Here is a 26,017-nt window from a genome sequence, read left to right as displayed (position 1 = left end):
CAATGCATTCTAGTTTTCCCACCCAAAACAGTTTAATGTAGAGTGGATGTTCAACATTGACACTACTACATACCACAGACACAATAATTCTCAGAAAAATGTACTTTTGAGGTTCTCAGGAAATAAGGTGTAATATTCTATAAAGATTGTTATATTGGGCTATATAAATACAATTGACTTGAGCTTCATCTGGATTTCAATCAAACACCTAAAATGGTAGGCTTCTATTACCATTTATTATTAGCTATTATCATAACTGCTGCTGCAGATAATAAGACTGAGTACCAAAGGAGCTATGACCTTGAAGGCTTGTGTCTGATTGAGATGTCACAGTATAAAACTATTACATCAATCTCAATATTTCCTCGAAATCCAGCTGAGGGGGTGTATCTGCACATGTGATCTGCTTAGCCATGCGATTAAAAATGAATACATCATTTGCACTGGACAGCAGCAGAAAGACCCTTGTGTTAAACTGAACACAAACCATGCTTGGTCAACAGAGGCACTTGTAAAGTTAAAATCAAGACACTCAACCCATCAGTTCTTTACAGCTGGGTAACTCACCACCAGCTTCAACAATAATGTGTTTTTTTTGGGTAATCCAAACCCATCTTAATGAGAAATGCAACAGCACAAGCCCTCAACTTTCATGTAAACTAGGCGCAATGCGATCCCCCATCTGGCCTGCACCTCGTTTAATAACAAAGCGATGCCTGCGTGTGTTTCTCTGCCGAAGGGGGTGGGGATGAATGAGTGATGGAGACTGTTGATGCGTGATGTTGACCTTACCAATTTCTTTAAAGTGCAACCATTCCTCGATGGATTAACCCATCTCCATCAACTCTGTTGTGATACTTGAACAGATACATGTAGGGATGAGATTTTTTGTGAACTCCGAATACATTTAAAAGAACGAGGGGGTCGAATCGCGAGATAAAGTTAATTGTGTAATCGTGGTGTAACAAATTTCGTTTATTCCGTGATAGAATGAGAGTGCGACCCGAGATCTTACACCTTTAACTGAATCTACCCGATTGATATTGGAAACAAACGTTTAAACCATCGATTCTTGCAACAAAACGGGACTTGGGCGAGCAAACAATGCCTGAAGAGCATCTGCGTCCCTATGGCTACCCAAGCCAGATGGCTTGCAACTGCAAGACAATAAACTCCAACCTCACGCCATGAACTTAACTTTATATGACAGAAAAAGAAACAAAACACAGTAGCACAGACCACTCAGTGAGCAGGACAACGATTCTGGTTAGTGTGCGACTTTTCGCTCTTTAAAACTCATTTCTACAGTCGCTTAAAAATAATCTATAAAAAGGATACCACTTTAATGTTCACAAGTTTCGTAACGTTTTGTCACTTTCCTTCAAGCATATTCTCACCATGCTCTCTCATTTGTTTTTTGTTTACATGACCTAAACTGAGGTCGCTCTTCAACATAAACATGATGCTCTGGCCAAATGAAAACAAACGAGTAGCACATGGTTCTGTTCACATTACAAGAGCACCTCGATGCGAGGTTACTCAAGAACATCCGAGCAATCCTTAGATATAGAGCAACATGTTACTATGAACATCGGACCACAGCGCTGTATCACGAGTGATAGGCTACTTTCAGCTGACGTCTGTTATGATATTTTAACTTTACGTGACCCGCAATTAGCAATTAACGCTAGCTTTCAGCTGTGCTAACGAGCTGGCTAACCGGTTACCTAACAGGATTGCGTTAGTAACGTTCGCGCACGAGAAGTTCACAGAACAGTGCTAAGCTGGTTATCCAGATAGATAGTTACACAAAAAGCGCTCGCCAGACAACGCACACAAAAAAGCTGACACAAACAACTTTTCATTTCCGTACTGAAAGCCATTCATTGTTATTAAAAGCAACAACAATTCGTATTTACCTCTATTTCAAAGTCTGGAAGGTTGAACGCTGTCCTGAACAGCGAGCAGAAGTGGGCTATGGCGGGGACTTCCCACCAAGACTGGATCTCTTCCACAGAAACTGTACATCCCTGGGACATTTTCGGACTGGAGAAATTGTGTAACGTGTGTTTCTCACATTAGAAAGTAGTTTCTTCAGCGAGTTATAGTGTCTCCGTGACATTACAAACACGACAAAAGTTGCTGCTGCCGTCCTGTTCGGACAGTTGCCATTGCGACCCGCGGAGCGCTACGATCTGGTTTAATCAGAGTCTCACCGGAGCTGAACAGATGGGAAGGGCGATACCATTGCGCGACGAGGAGGGGGGGAGTAAATACTTTACTGTGTATGTTAAGCTACATATGAGCATTAGTAGTCTTTATGGCGTCGACTTTGATGTATGTCTTTCATGACAATAACAAGTTTACTAATATGTTTGCGATGGATGTGTCTTTTCGCTACAGTAACAAAAGTGTGTAGTCAACAGTACCCCATTAGCTTCACAATGCAGCCGCCGTTTAAAGGGAATGGCTGTGAATAAACAAAATAAATAACAAGTTAAACCAGGTATGAGCCAGGTAACTTCTTAAGTTTAAGTGTGTGCGGAGACAACAGTTCTAATTAATTGGCGTATTTTGTTATATTTTCATGAATTTCCTACTTCGTATTTTTAACATACCACTCTTTGATTTACTTCACTTCCAACAGCAGTTTAAGAATAATCCTAAATCCTAAAGGCTCGTTGTCTCGTACAGTAGATTACCAGCTACATTTTGATTTTGTAAACAACATTGCTGTGGAAGTTTTGGCCTATACACTACACAGGGGCTCCCCCCATCGCAATATGCGCAAAGTGCATGTTATATGACAGCAGAGGTGCTCAGTGACAGTGACAAGAGGCTACTACAGTTTTACAGTGTTTGATTCCCATGCACACATTTTTCTTACTCAATCCTGTTATATATATATATATATATATATATATATATATATATAGACCTTGCTTCTCTAACCTTTAGGCCACTACTGACCCAGGTGTGTTCCATTAAATAATAAAAAAGCGAACACCATAGTATGATCATAACTCATACAGTCATCAGTATCAGAAAAATAATTTACTTTCATATTCTGATGAAATTATTTTTTCTTTATGAATCACTTAAAACACATAGCTTGTGTCAATTCAAAAACTGGTACAATGTGTGCATTTAAACTGTCACATTAACTTCAATTAATAGACTGATGAATATAATAGGTCGACAAGCTCTCTTATGCAATTACCATGGCTTAAAGAAAAAAAACTTAAAGCTGATTCAAGGGGGTCCATAGAAACTGCAGTTTTATTACACCCAATAATTGGGGGTAAAAAATGTAATGTTTGCCCTGAGGGTGGCACTGTCTACAACAGCAAATTTAATGGCATTAAATAAAATTATTAGATTTATAAGATGTCCTCTGTGCAAGTTGACATTTTGGTCTAAAGGTGGTGCAAGAGGACAGCTCATGAGTCCTCCGACATGGATCAGGTACATTGTCTTGCGGAGCCTAGTAAATACATCAACAATTCCAAATAAAGTTGGGATTCTGTGTAAAACATAAATAAAAACGGAATGCAATGATTTGCAAATCCTTTTTGACCGATATTTAAATGAATACAGTACAAAGAAAAGATATGTAATGTTCAAACGGATTTATATATATATACATATATATATATAGTTTGAGACATGCCACAAGTAAACAGGGTCCACTGGTAACAGGTGATAGTATCATGATTGGATATTAAATAATTATATAATTATCTAGTTTGACAGTCAAAAAACAATGGATATCTACAGATTTAGGTTTGCTGGCATGTGCTTTAAGTTACACAATCTCACTATCTACAATCCATAAAATCATCAAAAGATTCACAGAATCAGAAGTCTCTGCATGTAAGGGGCAAGGCCAAAAACCTTTGATCTCTCAAATAGCACTGCATTAACAACTGACATGACTGTATAAAGGATATCACCACATGGGCTCAGGAGAACTCAGTAAACACAGTGCGTCACTACATCTACAAATGCAAGTTAAGACTCTAACATGCAAAGAAAAACCATATATCAACAACATCCAGAAACGTGGCTAACTTTCCTGGGCCTGAGCTCATCGGAGGTTGGACAAGAAGCAAAGTGAGAGTCCACATTTTAAATTGTTTTTGGAAATCATGAACGTTGTGTCCTCCAGCTAAAGTGGCAAAGGATCATCCAGATTGTTACCCTGTACAGAGTTCAAAAGCCAGCATATGTGATGGTACAGGAGTATGTTGGTGCCGATGGCATGGGTAACGTTGTACATTTGTGAAGGCACCATTAATGCTGGGTAATACCATTGCTGGTTTTGGAGCAGCATGAACTGCCATCTAGAAGAGGTCTTTTCCAGGGAAATTGCTGCTTATTTCAGCAAGACAATGCCAAGTCACAATCTGTGACTGTGAGACCTGTTACCTTTATGTGGTTTTGTAGTAAAAGAGTGCAGGTACTAGAATGAGTTGCCTGCTGTGCAGACCTGTCTCCCATTGACAATGTGTGGCATATTATCAAGACAAAATAAAACAAGGGAGACCCCTGACTGTTGGGCTACTGAGGGTTATTTTTTTTATTAAGCAAAAATAGGTAAGAATTTCATTTTCAAAACTTTAACATTATATATTATAACAGTTGTTATAAAAAAGGGTGTTGGGACAGTGGTAAACATGCTCCCGTCCCAACCTTTTTTGTAGCAACAAATTCAGAATGAGCAGTAACATCAGTTTGAATAACTTGTCTTTGTACTTTTTCAAGTGAATACAGGTCGAAAAGAATTTGCAAAAAATTGCATTGTGCTTTCATGTGCATTTTACACTGTGTCCCAACAAGATTATAATATACCACAAACACACACAAAGCACACTCCAGTCTGTCCACTCATCCAAATACATCACAGTTTCAAAGAGAAGCTTTGTGAATGCCTGTTGCTGTAGCAGTGCTGTCAGCAACTGTCAACAATTAAACCTGAACCCAAGCTGTTTCCATCGTGACACTATTGCAATGAAAAGTTGTTGCATTTTAGTTAACAATTGGTTTGAACTACAATACAGAGAAACTATACTTAGTAGAGTTTAAGGATTTAAAACAGCAAAGTCATTGGACCATATCACTCAGGATAGCTTCAATACATCTTGGCATATTCAGTATTCTACAAGTACCTGACATCTGCTGGAGGGATAGACACCATTCTTCCTAAAGATCATGTGGTGGAAAGCACTGTCTAACAATTGGTGAAAAATCTTCCATAGGTGTTCAATTGGGTTGAGATGTGGTAACTTTGCAGACAGGCACTTTCTAAGGTGGATTTGATGGCATAGTAGCAGTCCAAGAGTAAAGGTCATGTGACATTTTAAAGGTATAGGTTTTGAAGAGGAGCTGCATGTGGCAGCTGGCACCCCCACGGTTTGGTTCAGCGAAGTCAGACAATAAGAAAAAACAACTAACCGATCGAGACAGCAGTAGACCAAAAACTCTCATGCTTTCCGAAGTAAAATGACTGTTTTTATCGAAGGAGTCTGGTTGCTTTCAATAGAGTGATAAAATGGCTTCAGTCACACGTCGGAAAGGGATGTCAAATAGCAATATAAAGCCCACACTTAACCTGATATTGATGTCCTTAAATGGGCTTTTTTAGGTGTCTGAAGTACATTTTGATTGCTTAGCTTCCTGCACCGGTACTCCTGCTGCTCCAAACTGTCCCTTAAAAAAATGTCTAGTGGAACCCTGAAAGCACACTTTAAAGAATTTGGACAGAGGTTAAGAGTATGTCGGGGTTGTGTCCAATCAAAAACGAGAAGTGTTGTCCCACCTTTTCTGGTGAACTGAAATATCGTGTTCTGGGAAATGTTACTGTGATTTATGAAATGTTGTGATTTGTAAAATGCTGTCCTGTTTCTTTAAAATGTGTTTTCTGAAATGTTGTTATGTCTGTGACTTTCAGGGCCACCCTACCCAACATGTTGGAGTCTTTGGTTAGATTGTAGACTTGGACACTTTCAGGCCTCTATGGTCTACGATGCTATACAGTGACAGCGGTTGCAAGACAACAGAAGAGCCAGCGATTCTGGAGTGTATAACTGAGGGCAAGCTTAACCTTAAATCTCAAAAGTCAATAAATCAGGTTGGTACCTGGAAAGCCAGGAGGGGATTTAGGGATGCTATTGTGAGTGTGCTGTATCTCTGAATATTAGCTTTATTTATCAAGAAGGCTCCCTACTGTTTGTAATTAATATTTTATTCATTTAATCACTGTTGTTTATTCTGACTGAGGATCATGAAAGTTAATCTGATTATTATGCGCTGTAACCCTGCCAATGTTGGCGGCCCATTGGAATAGAAAACCCCAAAGAAGAGCTGAGTAGGTAGATCATTAGCACTAACAGGGGCAGTAAATTGAGCATTAGTTAACGCTTTCTGTGAGTGTGAGCGGTGTCTGTCTTTATTGAGTAGGGTGAATAATCAAATTGCCAATCATTCCCTGTTACTTTCACACTGATGGTCATTTTCAAGGCTCCAGCACACCTGACTTGCAAGACTTAAGAGAAATCTATAGATATTGTAGAAAATCCACCTATGCATACACAGTGAACCAAAATTAACCTCCAGTGTTTTAGTTTTCTTTTATTGCTGTGTAGTTCAGTCTCCAGGGCAGGACAATGGTGGTGCAATGTACTTTTACTCATGTACTGTACTTTAGTACAATTTTGACATACTTGTACTTCAGCATTTCCATGTTATGCTATTTTATACTACTTTTACTATTAGTAACATATCAAAATGAATAAATAGTAATAGTGTAGTTTTATTCACATTATAATCCCATGATAGTTACAATTTGGCAGTTTACGTAAGTAAAGCATCTGAATACTTTTTTCCATCACTTCAGGATACCAAAATGATCAGGTTTATGGTTTTATTTATTTTATATATACCAAAAGTATGCTCTCATGGTATTGTAAGACACACATTAACTTAGGGGCAATATTCAATCTATACAATGAAATGAAAAAGTAAAATATAAAATCTTCAATCAGGATATTTCAGTATGCTATGGTTGTAATAGTCTGGCTCTGCCTCTCAATTGTCCTTAGTGTTTTCAGATTTTTTTCCCATCCCTTGTGTGTGTTGTTTGTTTCCTGTTTGGTCTTTCTATATGTCTGTCTGCCCGTGTGTTTGTCTGTCTGGGCGTGGCCCTCGGCCTCCTTTCTGCCATCAACAGTCACCTGCCACTTGCTATCAATCAGCCTACACACAAGCAACCCATCTATTAATAAAGCTCCTGCAGTATATATACAGTGGTTTTCACTACAGTCTTGTTCACTACAGATTGTTCAGTTTGCCAGCTTAATCATAGTCTAGTGAATATTTCTCGTGTTCACCGCCTTATTCTGTGTTTACAGAATAAGGCCTCAGATCCCATTTAATGAAATCACCGTCTGACAAGCAGATGTAACACATTACAAGTTGGTTGTAAGTCATTATAAATGGAAAATGTAACATTTTATTTTTAACAGGTAAGAAAATACAATGAATGCATCACTCCGATTTTACACAAAGTTGTGTAAAAAAACAAAGCTTTCAATAAATCCTCATTTTAATTGTTGCCAGCCATGTGTCTGAGTTCTGCTTTTTGAAGATACAGTGTAATGAGAGGAGGCTAGAAAAGCAATTTCTGAAATAATTGCAGTAAGAATGCTGGATGATGAAAAGCTAATGCTAAACTGCATTGCTAGCTTTAAAAGTTTGATAACATCAGTATAAAAGATGTGGAATATTTTAGAGTTTGTTAAAAACGATCTGAATTTCTGATTTTAATTTGTAGAAGCAGCTGAAAGAGCTAGAAGAATTGGAAACATGAGATTGAGTCGAGTTAGTATGATAGTATGATATAGATTTAAGTGTTGAATAAAATTCAGGGAATGAAAGATGAAAAGGGAAAAGGGGGAGAAAAGGGATGAAGGATGCAAAATGTAGTGCAGATCCTTTTAACTGGTGGCCCATGGGCCTAACGTGGCCCCTTAACAACCTCATCCTGGCCCTTTTATCATTCTGTTAGTAGGCTTATTAGCCCATTCATTAGTTATATCTGTTGCCAAGCATAGAAATACACTTATTTCATTAAAAGGTTTTAACCTGGGCTGTTTAAGCAGAGGAGAATCAAACTGACAGCCTACTTCTAAGATTAAAAAGGTGTTTTTCTACCTGTCACAAACATGATGATTACTTTTCAATTGTGAAAATGAATAGAGTAGGAAAAAGAAAACCTGCATCACTGAATATGCCTGCTGTAGTGTACGCTGGGAGATGCATTGCACTTGCACAAATGTGAAAGCCAACCTAGAAAATATCATCTTCAGTGACAGATTTTTCCTGCTGATGAGAGAAATGATCGCTGACAGTAATTGTTTTTTCCATTAGGAGGAATCAATACATCAATCAATGGTCATGAAAAAATAGCTGTGGGGCAATGAGTGGTTGCTGTGGTAGTCACATGTTCTTTTTGTTGATGCCCTTACATAACCTTTTGTCTTTTATATTACCTCCTTTTACATGTTTTTCTATAATAAAATATCCCAAACAGTGATAATCATATCGGTGCATCACTGTTACCTTGGTAGTAATTGGGAGTCTGTGAACATTTGTGGAATTCAATGTGCCGAGAGGTATTATGTAATACTGGGACTGCTGAATGGAGAACTCATTACTGATGGGAAGCCTAGTTTTAAGTTGCTGTTCATGTTGTATATTCTTAGAAAGAAAACACAGTGAGATATAATTGAGGGTGTTTGACTCTGCTGTGTCTGTTGCGTGTGTTGTGGCAGCGGCTCCACAGGCATGAGTTTATGTCGAGTTGTGTTAGTGCAGAGCTGTGTTGCCGGGGCTGTCTCACACAGGGAGTCACCACGAGAGGGAGGGACTTAGGCAACAGGACAATGCTGGTGTTTGTGCAACGGCCCCTGAGTGGCGGCTGGCTCTCTCAGATCGCTCTCGCTTGACTACCACTGCTGCACGCATTGTTGAGGTGAAAGGAAAGTGGACAGCTTGATCCTGTCTGTGGGATGCGCCGACAGAGGTAAGACCCCCATTCCCAACTGCTGTATCTCCCATGATGGAGGAAAATTATGTTTTTTGAAAGATGTCTCGTGAGGCTTGTGTGGCGTGAACTGTGTGAGCAGGGGTGTTCTAGTGCAGTTTTTTAGGGCAAACAGAGGTCTGGGAGCTGGAGGTTTACTTGGGGTGAGGCACCCTTGTCTGTGTTTTGGCAGGGTCACCACAGTGTGTGAATGGAGCTGAGCTGAAAGAAAGTTTTACAGAAAGAGGCTCAGTGAAAGGCATGTGTAGAATGTGACTAGGATCCAGCAATGGAAAAGAGTACGAAGACATAGATGGAAAAAAAATATTTGGAGATGAAAAAGTTACGGAGATGCAAAATAAAAAAGAGAAGATGAACTAAGCAAAAACTGTGTCCGTTGAGAGAGGCGAGGGTAGGTGAAGGTTTACAGTGGTAAAAATAGAGGCAGAATGGAGGTGGAGAGATTAAGAAAGAGATTAATTAGGGAGCTAAGGGAAGGGGGAAGTCAGGAAGGGAAAAGGCAGAAAAAGAATGGAAGAAACAAGAGGACAGCAAGAGCCGTGAACCTCAGATAAGGTTTCAACAGTATTTGTATTATCCGTGATACACACTACTTGGGCAAGACTACAAACTATTGTTCATCCAGAACAAAAAAAAAAGAAATAAAGAAAAAAAACTTGTCAAACAAATTCTCCATCATCCGTTCAAATCTCCTTTTCAGTCTTTTGTAAATGCTGGATTCCAAATGCGGTAAAAGAATACCGGTAAGCCCCTCATTTTCAGTTCTGCCCTCCTTGCTAGATCAAATACTCTTATCCCTTTTAGCTGGCAGATTAGAGAGACTCAAGATGTTCTGTCTCAGTGTGGTAGTCCTGGGATATGCTGCTATTCACATTTATGAATGACTAAATCTGGATTTTATAGACTCTGATAGTTCATACGAGGTGTGTCCACCCTCCACCACAACAATGCTCTCCTACTGTCTTATAAAGCCATTGCAAATGTCTATTTAACAAGGCTTTGAGAAAGACAATACCTATGTGTCATATAGAATAAAGAAACACTGCTCTCACTTGCTCTTCATAATGATTTCATCCAGATTTACTGCATGTGTTTTGTCTTTCCAGGCAGTGGGAGAGAGATTCGGTTTTGGTGTGAGGTGCAGCAAAACAGAAGGGCTGGCCAGAAGACACAGATCCAACATTTGTGGTTTGGAAAAAGGGCGTCCACCCCTGCTGCACCAGGGTGAAGAAGAAGAACAAGAAGAAGAAGAAGAAGAAGAGGAGGAGGAGGAAGAAGAAGGTGGTCCAGTGCTGGCACATTAACAGAAGCAGCGAGCTGCGTTTGTAGAGTGGGTGGGCAGGTGAGAGTTAAGCTGGTGGTGACAACTCTGGGCTGCGTGCAAGAAGTGTGAGAGGGAAGAGGAAGAGGAAAAGGAAGAGGAGGAAGAGGAGGAGTAAGTGGAGGAGGAGGAGAGGAGTCGTGGGCCTAGAGCCCAAACATAAGCAGGATGGCCGAGAAGAAAGTTAGGTGAGTATCTCTACTTCATTTGTTTAGTTTAAAGAAGACAAGTTAAATTGTATTCACTGAGCGGAAGCAGCATCTGTGTCAATGTTAGTCTGATGTGTATGTGTATGTGTGGTGTTTGGGGGGAACTCCCTGTGTGCCTGCTTTATTTGTATTTTTATCCATGAATGAATGTGTCATTTGCATGGCTTGTGAGGGTGACTACGCTTACGTGAGGTCTGTGCACGCATGTGTGCGTGTGTCTATGTTGATCCCTTTGCAGCCTCCCTGCTAAGCTGATTAATGGGGGCGTGGCAGGCCTGGTTGGTGTGACATGTGTATTTCCTATTGACCTGGCCAAGACCCGCCTTCAGAACCAGCAGGGCGTCCAAGTCTACAAAGGAATGTGAGTAGTGCTCCCCTTGGCCCGAGTTAACTCGCCACTGTCATTGATCTGCCACATACAAAGATAACTTACATTGTCACAATTCAATGGTCTTAGCATTCCTGAATGATCTGTTTTCCACTTAAATAGTCGTTATTGAGATGTCGTTATTGATAAATTCATCTTTATCTTTAAAGTAAGAGAACAGCTGATTGCAAGTCTTGTTTTCTCCGCAAGGAAATGTTCACAAAACCAATATCGACGTTTCTTAAACCATAAAACATTTTCATCTGCTGATGATGAATGGTTAAATGTGCTTCTGGTAAACAGCACTCTCTAATTTAAGCTACAAACAAGTAAGAATTATTCTGATTATGAGTCACATACTTTTCCACTGAATTTCCGAGGGTGGATCAGCACAGATAAACAAACTTCTCCCATATTTGGTGCAGTGTTTTGGTCAGTTTGTACAAAACTCGCTCATCATGTGAGAGGAGTGGCTGCATACAGTGTGTGTTTTGATGGACTGCCGTGGTAACTTTAAAACAGGAATTGTATTCACCGAAGCTGACAAATGTTTCAATGAATGCACTAAAGCTACTTCACAATCCAACACCTCAGTTTTTATCTAGTTTTAATCAGAAATCCTTACAGACAGATGCAGAGAACAAGACAGTGTCCTTACATGACACCCGAATTTGTAACTGCGCACATCTGGTGGGTATAATACTGCTGGCTGACTGGGCGTGGCCCTGCTGACTTCAAACATTTTAAACTGCGGATTCCTAGTGTGAGTCAGAGATGGAAAAATAGCCTGGTTAACTAACTCCCTCAAGGCCTAATGAAATGGATTTTTTCTGGTCTTTGCAAAGAAAAAAAGAGAATTTCAGCAGAACAACTGATACAGCTTAATGATTCCACAGCCCTCTGTGTAGTCTGTGACAGGGCATGACAGGGTCATGGTGTATCTGTGTAAAGGCCGAGCTGATGATGATGATGCATAATACTAAAGATTTTACCTTAATGTCTGTCAGTGAAGCTAATGTTTAAACGCTCACTGTGTAACTTCTGGCGTGGGTATCTCAATCAAAACACTGAAAACATACAAACTGGACATAGTTTGATGATGTTGTGAAAGGATCACAGGAGTTTTTGTCTTCATTGTTTAACAACCACGACTGCCGATGAAAATCTATTTGATGTGACTGAGGCAGAAATGTTCACAGACGACTTCATGTTGTAAAGTTTTATGCACGTTGCTTCCTTCCTCACTCTTTGAGGTATCATCTGATGTTTTCTTTTGGGATAATAAAAGTACACAATCGCCAAAATATGTAACAAAGGTTTAGTCATTTTTAGACATTTTTTATTGCTGAAAAGTTACATATTATATCTTCAAATATAAACATAGTGTTAATATTGTAGTGTATTTAAGGACATAAATATTTCACACATAGTTATATGAAAAACAGACAAAATGTCAATTTCTTTCTTTTTGTCTTTAAAGGCTGGACTGCCTGGCAAAGACGGTTCGCTCTGAGGGCTATTTTGGATGCTACAGAGGTATTTTTTGCATTTGTAATCCCTGTGACAAACAACACTATAAGTGTGCTTTACTATAAGCTTAATCCAGCCACCTACGCTGTTGTTTCTCTTGCAAGCCCTCAATCTTTTTATCATAGTGACCAGTGTCTATTAGCCAACGATGGTGAGCCATAAGCTGCTGTGTAGTTGGGATCTATTTGTGTATCTCAGTGGAAACCTTTGGTTGTCATCAAGCTCTTTGTGTTTCCAGGTGCAGCAGTGAATCTCACTCTTGTCACGCCAGAAAAAGCCATCAAGCTGGCAGCCAATGACGTCTTCAGACAGAAGCTCTCAAAGGATGGGTACATTAATTTTTGTCCTTTAATGATCCATCCTGACAAATGCAGTAATGTTAAATATTATTAGATTTTTATAGAAGAGGCCAAGGATATTGCAGTAAACTTAAACTACGTTAATGAGTTAGAATACAAAAATAATTTGTTTTGTTTAGAGACTTTATGGCCACTTTTGCTGAAACATGAACTTTGGACAATCAGAAAGTGGAGGGTTTCAGGTCCGGGGCAGGGACCCAGTGGGGAATGCTAGCAGGGAGCTGCGTCTGAATGTGCACCAGAACTGGAGTTGGTTTAATGGGTAACAGAACCGGGCTCAGCAGCATCCTAGTAAACATTCTAGTGAAAAGAGGAGATACAGTACCGATGTTGTTTTTTATGCTGAGTTTGGCTCCTGGCACCCTGAGAGCTGAACCCACCATAACCCATGCATTTTGAGCGCTCAGTGTAGTAAAAGGTGGCCTGGATGTATAGTTATTTCTCTCTATGGCCACTCCAGGGCTCTGTAATCTATTGATCTCAAATGCTACCTGTTGGTAATGCTGTATACCTGTTCCTAACACTCCAATATGTTTCCAGGCATTTGCCCCTGTGGGGGGAGGTACTGGCAGGGTGTGGGGCTGGGACCTGCCAGGTGGTGGTCACCACTCCAATGGAGATGCTTAAGATCCAGCTGCAGGACGCAGGAAGGCTCGGTGAGTTGAATCACTGGGTTTAATTCTTTTTTGTCTTTCTTTGTACAAATCTTGGAAAATGCTATTTGGATAGTAGATAATGATGTGATGCTGCACGATTAAATTGGCCTGTACGTGTTTTCTAACCTGGCATCATCTGTGTTTGACTACCAGCTGCCCAGAGGCCTGTTTCAACACCAGCTCAGGCTGCTGCTGCTGCTGCTTCTGGTCCAGCTCCATCGTTGGTGGCCCCCCCACCAGCTAGACCGAGTCCTCCTCCTCGGACCTCAGCCACCGGCATCACTGTGGAGCTGTTGAAGACTCGTGGACTGGCAGGCCTCTACAGGGGGGCAGGAGCCACCTTAATGAGGTCACACACACAAAGACATAAACACAAACACATACACTCTCACTGACGTTTTGGGCTGAGTTTAAAAAAATAGATTTACCCAATCAAATTTTATTTCCATTTGAACGATCCGATATCAATTCATAAAATCCTCAGATTGATCGTTCAATAAATGCCTTTTCCTGCGGATGTGTTTTGGTGTCATTCACGGGCACGCTGCTTCTGTCCTCTGCTGTCTGTCTGTGTCAGAGTTTCACACTCATGGCACAGGGACAGGGACTTCATGGTGCATTCAAGTGCACTCGTAGACTCAGAAATCTATACTTGAATGCCACAATGGTCTTTCAAAGCAGGACCTTGTGAATCTGAATGAATCTATTTCGGAACTCGGTTGCAATACTTTACTCTTCTTATTTACAATACATGACATTTGTTTTTCTTAATCTTGTCATATTTACCTACACTAAACTTTTAGCTTTCTTACTTTAAATGTACATATATATCTACTGACTATGTTATGAGTAAAAAGCACTGAGATAGAGGCAAACTATATTGACTTACTCTCATACTTTTGAACAATTCCAGACATATTTCCAGTCCCTGTCATTATTCTTCACTATCGTGTTGGAAAAAACTGTCATTCAACTCTGTCATCACTGCTTTAATTAGCTGATTTTTACATTGCATAACTCATACTGCCTTTGTTGTACTTCCTGACACATCTGCCAATCAACACTGATCAATAGATCCCTGCGGCTATGTCTGGCTGTTATATTGCAGTTGAATGGGGCCAGGTCTCTCTTTCTCTCTCCCTGCTTCTCTCATGTGACTTCACCCTCTCACACTTTGTTTTTGGGCCATCTTGTTTCTACGCTGTAAGAGTCTTTTCTCTTCCATCTTATTTCATCTTACCATTTTTTTAATAATATTTTTAGGGATGTCCCCTTCTCAATGATCTACTTCCCGCTGTTTGCCAACTTAAACGCGCTGGGCCAGGAAAAAGTGGATAACGTGCAGACCCGGGCGCCATTCTGGCACTCCTTTGTGGCAGGCTGCACCGCGGGCTCAGTGGCAGCTGTGGCTGTGACACCACTGGACGGTGAGTGGGAGAAAGAAACAGACAAAGTAAGAGAGATGGTAGGACAGGAGGTGCAACTAACCATTACTTTCACTGTCCAATAATCTGTCGATTATCATTTTGATTAATCACTTATTTTTTTTGGTCTATAAAATCCCAAGGATATTCAGTTTACTGTGATAGAGAAGTAAAGAAATCAGAAAATATTCACATTTAAGAAGCTGGAATCAGAGACTTTACTCAAACCAATTCACTTTTTATCAAAATAGTTGGCAAATCATTTTACAGCTAACAGCTGATTGATTCAAAAATTAATCACTGTAGCTCTATTCAATACACCCCAAGGTTTTTGTTAAACTTAAGGGTTCGCAGGTTAGCAAACCCTTAGCAAATTACTAGCATGTTCACTCATTCACAACTCCTTATACCGTATAATAGATCCTCAAAGTACAGTATATAAACTGATATTTTGGACACTTACTTTCACTTTCATTACAGTTTCTGTATTTGTGGAATTATAAACAGAAGGTAATGTACATGACATGAGGGTATTATCTAGTGAATAAATGAACACACTCAGAATTTGGACTCACTCATAAAATGGCTGACAGTAAACACAGAGCACTATTGTAAATGGCGAGTGATTTCAGGCACAGTCATTGTATGAAAGTGACATTATGGAGTCAGTTCACTGACTTCTTTCACTTCTCTACTTGTGTGACTATTAAAGGATAAGGTCACCGAGTCATTATCTACTCACCCCATGCTGATGATTTGTGGAGCGTCACAGCAAACAGTGTCACAGCCTTTCCACTGAAGTAGATGGGGGCTTGTTTAGAAAATGTAAAAAAAAAAAAGAAAAAGTTAAATGGCTCCATGCAGCTTGTTGTCTCCAGAAGCTCCGAGATCCCAAATTGATTTGCAAAACAACATTTACACCTCTGACGTGTAGTCGAGCTCATGTATCAAATTCAGACGGGGTGCACACACTTTACACTTTTAGCTTAGCAGCTTTAGTGAAGATTTTGGCTTTAAAAACTATGTAAATAACATCTATTCAAAACAGTTTGGGATCTCAGGGTTTCCGGAGACTTCTATTTTGCCACATGGAGCCATTTTATGTTCACTTTTCTTATTGTTTTGTTACATTTTTTTGACTTCATCTACTTCAGTTTTTTTAGGATAATGCTGAGACATTGTTTTGCTGTGAAGCCCCGGAAATGTTGAGTGGAAAACTTCACCTGACTTTCCATTGGCACGAGGCTCAGTAGATAATGAGCAAATTTTTATCTTTGGGTGAACTTATCCTTTAACATACATGTTAGCAATTCTGCTGATTTCTTTAACTGACAGTGATCTTTGAGTTGGTGTACTGACGGTGCATTCTGTCTTTTAAATGCCTGTCCAGTGATAAAGACTCGTCTGCAGACCTTGCAAAAAGGTGAAGGAGAAGACACATACAGAGGAATCGTTGACTGCACACGGTACGATTTTGTATAACGTTTTACACATTTGCTGCCGTAATATTTATATATAATATATAATTTTATATATTGAAGTGTAGAGCCTTGTAACATTTTTGTCCTGTTTGTATACTTTTGCAGGCGCATCTTGAGGCGGGAGGGCCCGGCAGCGTTCCTGAAAGGTGCAACGTGTCGTGCTCTTGTCATCGCTCCTCTTTTTGGCATTGCGCAGGGTGTGTACTTTCTTGGCGTAGGGGAGGCGGCGCTAGGTTTGCTGGAATAACGGTGCTTGGTGGAGGTGGTTGTGTTGTCTCTGTACAGATATTTTGCTGCTTTAATCTGCAGTGAATGACAACTGAGAGAATGGTGAATACAGAGAGCCACTAACCAAGGGAAGAGATATGAAGAGGCTCCTTTTACTAATACGTGGACCAGTGGGTTCACACTAATCATGTTTCTCTAGGTTTTTACATGCCGTCAGCAGGGTTCCATAGGTTAAACAGGGTCCTGTGTATGTGTGTGACTAATCTGAGGGTATGTGTCCCGGGTTGTCTGGGTCATCCCCATGTGCTTGATGCAATATGTCTGGGGTTGTTCCTTTGACCCAAAAGAGATTATTCTGTTTTGTGGTTAAGAGAGAGCTGCTGCATGTTCATTGAGGCTGCTTACTAAAATGCCTACCAACGAAGAACTGTGCATCATCCTAAGTAAGTGACAATTTCCCCTTTCAATCTTTATCAAAAGCTAATATTGCAGAACATTTGATGTCAGAGTCTGAGCTGGGTATTTTGCTCGACTTCAGATGCCAATCCTTTAGATTTGTTTGTTACGTTTCTCTGGAACAGAAGCTTGATCTCGTCCTGTTCTGCACACCTCCTACTCTATCCGTGAGGTCTGAGTTGTAATCTTGGATTCCCTTACTGGATTGGGAGGTCCTGCCTGCCAGTGACTCTGAGGTCATGTGTTAATCTGATGGTAATGCTTTAATCCCTGTATAAGCATACAATATACCCTAACAGACGGCTCACTTCCTGTCTAAAGGCCACAGGTTAGACTGCTGGGCTACTGTGTCATAGCCTTGACTTCCTCTTCTCCACAGCTTGGAAGGGTTTAAAAATAAAACCTGCGAGAAGCCGAGGGCTGTTTTTACTGCTTGGTTTTGCATAAAAATATGTTGCTTCAACTGATGTGCGCACAATAACTAAAAACATGCAATTAAAGCCTTATCAATGCTGATAGTTTCTTAAGCATCAAAACTGTAAGTCTTAAATGATCTCAAAGGAATTGGGGGTGTTGAAACATTGATTTGGTACTTGAGTCCAAGTTAGCGAGGACAATACTATTTGTCAGACCCATGGAGGGAGTATGGCACCTTGTCTTGCCAACTGTTTGCCATTACTAAAGTCCACTGGGTGGCACTAAAAGCTTTTTTTTACATTTTTAATGCAAGACACATTTTTGATGTGGCTAGTGTACCTAGGCTACTACATTTTCCTCATTGTAGAGCGAACATAGCCTGAGTAAACTGTTTGTTTACAAGCTGTAAATAAAGATATCTCATACATGTTGATTTCTCTGTGTCACGCGCTTTTATTTCTTTGGCTGTTGTATATTAAGTGCTTCAGAAAAACAAAAATCCAACAACAACAATGATTGTCTGCACAAGCGCACAGTCAAACTGTTGAAAAAAAGTTTGGCAAACACTCCGACAATCAACATCTTTTAGGACTGTAGTCTGAACATGTAGACCACGTAGGTCAATGTGTGTCTTTGGTGACCTAAACATGTAGCTTTGAATATATAATCAAGTAATAGAGCAACAGATTTCCCAAACAAATGAAGGAAGACATTTGCATTGACATGGCAATTTAAAGCAGTCCTTTAGACTTCCCCTGAAGAGGTAAAACAAAATGGCACTTTTATATAATACACTTATTATTCTGTCCATTAGTACAAAAATAAAAAGATATATGAAAACATCGGTAGTATCCCCTTAAGCAAATCCGGGAACTCATTGACCCTTGATGATTGGCAAGTGTTTACACCGACTCTTGCATACTATGATGATGGTCTGCAATCACCTTGTAAAGCCTGTTAGTCCACCATTAATCCGTGAACTTGCGGTTGGGGTTGGCTCCAAACAAGTTCACTCTGATCTCTGGCATCATCTGTCAGGTGTGAAGTCAGGATACATATAAGTACACACAAGAAACTGAAAGGAAAGCTGGATGATAAATTACTGAAGTAAATGAGAGACTAAACAAACGAAGATGCTTCAATGTTTCTTTCTTCCTTCTTTTGTGGACATAAAGGGAGGTGGTCAATGGTGTAACTTGTAAGATATGGCCAGAATTCAAGGTAGCTGTAAATATATTTTGAGATTATCGATGTGTCACCAGAGTGACCGAGAACTGGTGCTCTCTGCTAGCTAGGCAGTAGCCTAGTGAAGTGAGTTTTACAATGAGTTAATGATGCAATTAAGCTTGTCCTAGTGCGGTTAAAGACATAAGTTGAATTCGGGGAGAAGAAGTGTATAGCCTTTCTTGATATTTTGTGTGTTTATTTTGTTAATCTATCACACACAAAGGTAAGCGAGATTGTGAAAGGTAGTGAACTTGCTGGTCTTACGCAACTAATATGTACAACTTTCAATCTGAAGCTTTTTGATAAAGGGGTATTATGAGACAGGATGGGCTGTGGCTAGCCGTTAGCTTGATAACTGCAATAGACATCACTGCAACAAACTAAATTGACATTTTTTAAAGTTTAAACCAAACTATGTAATAATACTAGCCGATTTTCTAAAAGCATACCAATAAAAAGGTGTTTTGCAGATTCAAACATGTTGCTACATGTGGGAGGTGTGCTAATGGAAGCAAAAAATATAAACAACATTGTCACTTACATATGGCCGTTGAGGGACGCGTGTCCTGTTCACTTATTTCTATTTACATTTTCTATCCAAAGTTTTCTTGGCTTATGTGTACCCTCACTTAACGTTCTTTATGTATGAAGGGTCTGTGCTGAACTTTTTGGTAAGAGCAGTCAGGTCTCTCCTCTTTTTACCTGAAAAACAACTGTTTAAGTTTCTAAAGCGCATTCATTTTGACAAAGATTGTGTCTTGAATTACGTGAAAACTTTTTTATTTTCAACTCTCCATCCCTTAGGTAATTAGCCTCACAGGAGAACCCAGTGGCCTGTGCTGCCCTCCACAGGCAAACAGCAGAAACTACATTAATGTTGTATAAAGCTCACAAATGATGATTTGCATTTTGAGTTATTATCAAAGTTACTCTACCTGCTGTGCGATTAGTTCTATCCTGCTCTCCAAAGTGTTGGAAACCTTGATCTTCCCATTTTCATTATATGCTTCAACTCCTCCGCAGCTGTTAAAAAAAGAGGAGACACTTACTGCAAACTTAAGAGAACCAATATAAATGAATAAACTGACAATACATTTAAAATCAAAGAGTAAGAGTTGATGCTAAAGTACAGTAAAACAACTTACATCTCTGATGGAAGAAAACGTTCCTGATCAATTTTGACGACTATGTTGCTCTTTACTGCCTCTTTATACACAGGGATGGTCTTGTTAACAGCAGCCTGTAAAACACAAAACTTCCAACTATCATGAAGGCAACATAAGATGCAGAGGCTCTTATCATTAACTGTGCTAACCTAAACGACTTATTACAATATCACAACATACAACACTGTGGTCAGCTCAACCTCACCTGAACCATTTCTACATCCTGCTGTCGGCAGCGAATGGTAACTTTAGGTTCCAGTAGCCGATAGAATCCCTGAAAAGTCAAAAGCACCAACTTAGAAAACAGAGAACTTACAAACCCAATCAATTGTTGATTTAGCTGTGTCGTCCAATGAGAGCAGTTGGAGGAATTACCTGAAGCACCAGGCCCTCCAAGAGGGTGGAGTACCTTGCAGGGTCCTTGGCAATTTCTCCTAGTCTTTGACGAGCCTCATTCAATAAATCCTGAGGCAAGACCACAAACAGAAAACAGAAAAAGCCTGTGAATTCACTGATTCATTTAGATTACTTGAGAGTAAACGTAATGCTCACAGGCTGTACTGTGGAGAGTCCTGTCATTGTGTGGAAACATTTTTAAATACAGTGTATAAGTATTTATGGCTTTTCTGTGGTGACAGGCAATTATTGGGGTGGTGGAACCCGACAGAACAATGCAGGAATTTTAATCTGGGTATGAAAAGGAAAAGAAATGAATGCAACTTTGTATGCATCTATCAATATCTAAAATTTGTAAAAGTGAGAGACACCTGTGTCAATTTGTAACATGATTGGAATATGTAAATATGTGTAATATCTCTGACCGTGATCATGTCGTCTCGGGCCTTCAGCACCTTCAGCCTGGCTTGGTTCATCAGGTTGGACATCTGACTGAGAAAGTTGGAAGGAGAAGTCAACGATTAAATTAGTTGCAAACACGAACATGTAAGCTGCTTTGCCTGATACCCAGTCCTCACAGCTAGAGCCTGACGGATATATGGCCTTTATCAGCCTATCAAGGGCACGTTGGTTTTGGTGAGTATGTTGTCTAATATGCAAGGATTTGGAAACTTTTTCTGGATGATAATGAAAGAAAAGATGCTTGTAGGTAATTTAAAATTATCAAATTCCCAGTGAAGTTCACTGTTTCAATGCACCACCACAATGTCATCATTTTTGACCAAAATGTTTATTGTTAAACTGTTAAATATCCTGCCTCCATTACATATCTTTGTGTGCTTGATGACCACATTTGAGACATCACTAATGACTGATATATCAATAGAGGAATTTTTTAACCCCCCAAAAATAGTATTGTTTGGGCTCTTCTTACAACACATGGATTTTATGTCTCCTTTGCCAACACAACTGGATTTCTAGAGACCTATATAGAGTTCAGGGCCCGGAAAGGTGGAGTAGTTACAAATATTGATCTACGCATCAAATGTCTCACACAATGTAAGACTGTCTGTAATAAACCAACAACTTACATTTTCTTATGTTGTTCAATCTGCTTCTCCTTCTTCTCGTAATACTCCATGATTTTCACGCGCTGAGTCTGCACCAGTCGGCCTTTCTCAATGTTGAACTCTTCCTCTGCCTGTCAATACATAGGTATGACAAGAAGGCCCAGTTATCGCTCACTGCAGCACAATCACAAGACTGACTGACAGACTGACATATTTGAATTACCTTAGCATCAATCTCCTCAACTTTCTCTCTGGCCTCTTGCTCAATGAAGGCCATCATGTGCTTGATCTGCCACAAAAGACAAACAGTTTGGTCACAAGTCAGATGTCTCACAATGTTCAAGCTTAATGGATAACGTTGTGTCAACTGTCTACATCTAGTGAGGGCTAAGCACAAACCAATTCACCAGTCATAACAGATGTTCTTACTAAAACAGACTTATATTAAGACATTCAATGATCTCGTTTACTGTTACTCCTAAGAGTTTGTATCTGACTAACTTGTACCTATTATCAACAGACTGTTTCACGTCTGCGAACGTGTCAAACAACCCAAATCAATGTAAAATATAATTGACGAGGTTAGTAACAACTTCATAAGCTGACAGTTGGTGTGTAATAATGATTAAACAGCTGCCAGTGAGTTCACATGCTGCTGTAGTTGAGGTTTTAGCCCGTTAGCTCGCGTTAATGTTTGTTATGTTTAACACTGGCTAACGTCAGCTCACTGGGATAAACATGGTTACATTCAACAGTTAACTGCATGACAAACATTGTCTACTTTACCTGTTTCTGTACGTCAGCGTCGGTGAGCGCCATGTCTGTTGTTCAATATGTTTTCTTTATTTTAAAGTCTGTAAACAATAAATCTTCTCGACCGCTGCTGGAGTCCACTTGGGCAGAAACAGTTACAAGACGCGACAAGACGCAACTCATCATCCGGTCATGCTTTTCAAAATAAAAGAAAAACGTATTCAGTAGGTCCGGTTTTCAAAATAAGGTGTTAACCTAAAGCAAACTGGAAAATTAATAGGACTGTGAGCACAGGAAGGATAAAACATGTGTCTTGTGTCCCATATAAATTAAAAGGTCACTCTAAAATGATGATTCAAGACTTTATCAGAAGCTGACAAATATATCAGTCAGTCTGAAATTATGGACCACGACGTGAGTCCCGAGCCTCCAAAGTGGCGAATAAAGTTAAAGTGAATGTGCTGCATGGCCTCCGCCACCAGGTGGCGCATTAGAACGAGTCGATTCACGTTTCGCCCATGTTGAGATCTGCCCCAAACTGCAGTGAGGGGCTTCGGTGCAAGCAGCGGCTCATTAGTTTCAATCTGAATGAGAAAGAAGTTTTCTTTTGTTATATACTCATAATGAAAAAATGTATTGTCTTTCCCCTAACCCATGTCCAGCATGTGAGTCGAGTGGGAAAGAGTGTTATTTTTTTTCTAAAGTCTGCTGTTACTCCTCGTCAAATGAACCTTCTGGGTGTCTGTGCTACTACCGTTCAAACACCAGCAGAGGGAGCAAGAGAGACATGTTTAAAGTTTAGCCGCTGTTGCTGCTGCGCATGTATGTATAATAAAATTAATACAGAACCGCTGAGCTGTAAAACGCTTTGTTCTAACAAGATAATCGTAACATCTACGTGCCGTAACTTTTTAAATCGACGGTTTCCCCTACAGTGCCGTAAGTCAGGATGGCCGAGCGGTCTAAGGCGCTGCGTTCAGGTCGCAGTCTCCCCTGGAGGCGTGGGTTCGAATCCCACTTCTGACAACACTTTTCCATCAAATATATCCAGTCGGTGTCATTTTGTATACAAAACGTATTATGTCTGAATGTTATTAATGGTTGTTTTATTATATTCATTCTTGATTTTATGTCTTTTTTCTTTTACTTTTGGACTTTAAGTGCTTGCAGCATTTTCTGCTCTGTGTTATTTAGTGCTTGTTCACCTTTCAGATATAACTGTTTCAAATGTGAAACACTAGCACACAAGCATGAAGTGCCAGATATCCAGCCTTACTGTCAGGTCTGGACACCCGCTGAATCTGGCCTTGAACTTGGTCTCCGTCGCCTCAGCACAGCAGCCACAGTCCACATACAGGATGACAGGGGGATCCACACCTGCCTGCTGGTATCGCTTGACCAGATCAGCTGCCATCATGTGCAGGCCAGCTCCTTCCTGAGCGGTCAGCACACTTATTAGTATCTGACCATACTCATTTCCCACTGAGGTGAGCCAGAGTGCTGTGCCCTTGGCAGTTCCGGCAAGCTTCTTGCAACAGTCCGGGCCACTGGAGGAAGTCCACACATACTGTGGTGTACCATGCCACACGGTGAAGCCATTCCTCCATGTGGTTCTCCCTGAGTTGCTTCAAAACCCGCGTAGGGCTGTTCCCCAGGCCTCTCTCCTGCAGAAGTCGGATCACCCGGATGTCACAAGCAAACCTTGGTCACAGACAGATGTATCAGTAAAAATGTTTTACATAATTCTACTTGACAAGGCAAGAGAGACAAGGAGATGTTACTCACTTTTGTGTGAGGATGACCCGAAATTCCTACCTGTGCGCCAAGTCCAGTTGTTTCAGGACAGTCTGACTCCAAGACACATGGTTGGCTCGACATTTGGTGCAGGTTAGAGTCTCTGTCACCATGTTGTAGATCCTGTCCACATCCCTCTTGTGCAGTCCAGCTCGTGTGAGCTGATGGCGTCCACAGGCAGGGTTGGGATAGACCACCTTCACCTTCCACTATTTGTTGGGCATCCAGACAAGAAGTGGGTGCGCGAAAAAGCGATCTGGAGCTGGACCCTGGTGGTAGAGATGACTTGGCTGTGGTGGATAGTACCAGAGCTTCAAGTTGTTTTGAAGCTCTAGTTTTCCCCTGGGCCCCACCTTCAAAACATATTTCTCAATCCATTTGTGGTCTTCAGGTGGCAAACCCTCTGACCACAAACGGGGCAGCTGAGGGGATGTCTCTGTCCAGAGTTGCGCAGCCTTAGTGATAAAAAAAACCCCACAATGCATAAACACACTTAATACTGGTAGAAGACTGATTATGCTCTACACAGAATGATATTAAATGTTATATTACTTACTGTGACGGTGGCACACACTGCTGTGGTACTGAGGACAGGCACTGGACCTGGAGCATCTGTCACAGGGTTTTGAGACTGTAAAGGCATGGAAAAGATTAAAATTCATATTATTAACAACATAAAAATTACGTTATTATTTCATATAGCTGCTCTACATGAAACACTATTATTTAGCTTTCAGGTGTCATTTCTGATTTGAGTGTTTCTTTTTTAATACTCTTAATAATCTTGAGAAAAATATGGACAGAAACACATTTACTTTAACTGTGTTTGAAACCGAGTTATATTGCTTGGCTTGGTAACTGGTGCTTGCTTCAGTGGGGCTCGTGACTTGGGTCTGTAAAGAATTCAATCTAAGTAACTTGTACAAACAAACTTAAATTTGAACAGTTTCAATGTGATCTCCATTTACCTCTGTTGCTTTTCTGGCTCTGCTCAGATTTGGCTTTGCAGCAGCAACATGAGCGCCACCAAATCTTGGCTTGGTAAACTGAAAGGAAATAAAGCAAAGGCCGGTGTCATGAGAGGACTTTGTTGTCTAACTATCATTCAGTGAAGAAAATGTCAAATATTCATCGTCAAGTTATGAGTGTCATAAATACCATTGACAAATTTAATAATGGTCGCTGTTTATGGCCGGCTGTCACTTGTCCCACGGCTGCACCCTGCTGGCCTGCTGCTGCACTCTGTGGCCCCACAGTGCCCTGGACATGGCAAAGTATATAAAATCACAAATTAGCTTGTGTACTAATACACACACACAACCTTCTGCGTGTGAAAATGACGCACACACTGCCTCTCTTGACCGAACAAAGACCTCTGTCCTGGTCTCTGCATTGGACATTTCTCCATCTAAAAATAACAGTTGCCCATTTGATTGAATCAATCACAGATTAAATCACTGATTTTCATTTGTGTAGTTACACAGATCTAATGCAAATTATTTGTTCATGACATGTTTATTAACTCATAGGAACATGGCCTTTATTGCATTTTATACAAATTATAATGAGTTAAATGTATAACAATGAATACAATATACTGTATACAGTGAATATACTGAATAAACTCAAACCATCTAATAGAGGGAATACCACTTCTTTTGCCTGGGAGCTGGCCTGCTTCCTTCACCTGGAGGCCAGACCCCAGTGCTGGCAAACTTCCTCAGGTGGGACATCCACTCTGAGTCCGCAATCGCCTTGTGGGACTTGGAAGATGTTGCCTTTGGTGACATAAATGCATGAACATTTTCTAAATGAATGAAAACAACGTGAATACTGGAACATGAAAGCTAGACCATGACAACCAAAGCCAACTAGGCTTTGGTTGCATCTGTGTGTGTAACTCAGCTGTAGAATTAACCTGATTTATATTATAAATACATTCTTATAGTATGTTGCGGGAAATATCATGAATTAGAAAGTTAATGCCTTTACAGTTTGAATAATCTTATTAAAACAGAATGAAGTTTTAACGAGTCAGCTTCTCAGAAGTGTTAAAAATC

The 26,017-nt window shown here is 40.3% G+C and overlaps 3 protein-coding genes across 3 annotated transcripts in view; 1 reads left to right on the top strand and 2 right to left on the bottom strand.

Moving 5' to 3' along the window:
- cecr2 (CECR2 histone acetyl-lysine reader) overlaps positions 1-2,185 on the bottom strand; it is a gene marked incomplete at its 3' end in the record, with an annotated part of 34,874 nt that extends 32,689 nt beyond the window's left edge. Inside the window, 1 exon segment of the mRNA XM_084363157.1 lies at positions 1,920-2,185. Within this exon segment, the coding sequence (XP_084219283.1) occupies positions 1,920-2,039 (120 nt within the window).
- A 6,766-nt stretch (positions 2,186-8,951) lies between these two features.
- On the top strand, positions 8,952-17,984 carry slc25a18 (solute carrier family 25 member 18). Its single transcript, XM_084363212.1, has 10 exons — positions 8,952-9,082; positions 10,210-10,612; positions 10,872-10,994; positions 12,481-12,536; positions 12,769-12,859; positions 13,430-13,545; positions 13,699-13,894; positions 14,809-14,972; positions 16,360-16,435; positions 16,556-17,984. The coding sequence occupies exons 2-10, from the start codon at positions 10,593-10,595 to the stop codon at positions 16,695-16,697; spliced, it is 984 nt and encodes a 327-aa protein (XP_084219338.1). The 5' UTR covers positions 8,952-9,082; positions 10,210-10,592; the 3' UTR covers positions 16,698-17,984.
- On the bottom strand, positions 17,981-22,336 carry atp6v1e1a (ATPase H+ transporting V1 subunit E1a). Its single transcript, XM_084363213.1, has 9 exons — positions 22,197-22,336; positions 21,634-21,699; positions 21,432-21,541; positions 20,766-20,832; positions 20,320-20,409; positions 20,150-20,218; positions 19,924-20,018; positions 19,714-19,801; positions 17,981-18,582 (listed from the first exon to the last, which is right to left on the bottom strand). The coding sequence occupies exons 1-9, from the start codon at positions 22,227-22,229 to the stop codon at positions 18,520-18,522; spliced, it is 681 nt and encodes a 226-aa protein (XP_084219339.1). The 5' UTR covers positions 22,230-22,336; the 3' UTR covers positions 17,981-18,519.
- Positions 22,337-26,017: the final 3,681 nt, after the last annotated feature.

The sequence above is a fragment of the Pagrus pagrus genome, assembly GCF_965226575.1.
Source record: "Pagrus pagrus genome assembly, chromosome: 10".
Taxonomy (NCBI): Eukaryota; Metazoa; Chordata; class Actinopteri; order Spariformes; family Sparidae; genus Pagrus; species Pagrus pagrus.
This window is presented reverse-complemented; position numbering and strand designations above follow the sequence as displayed.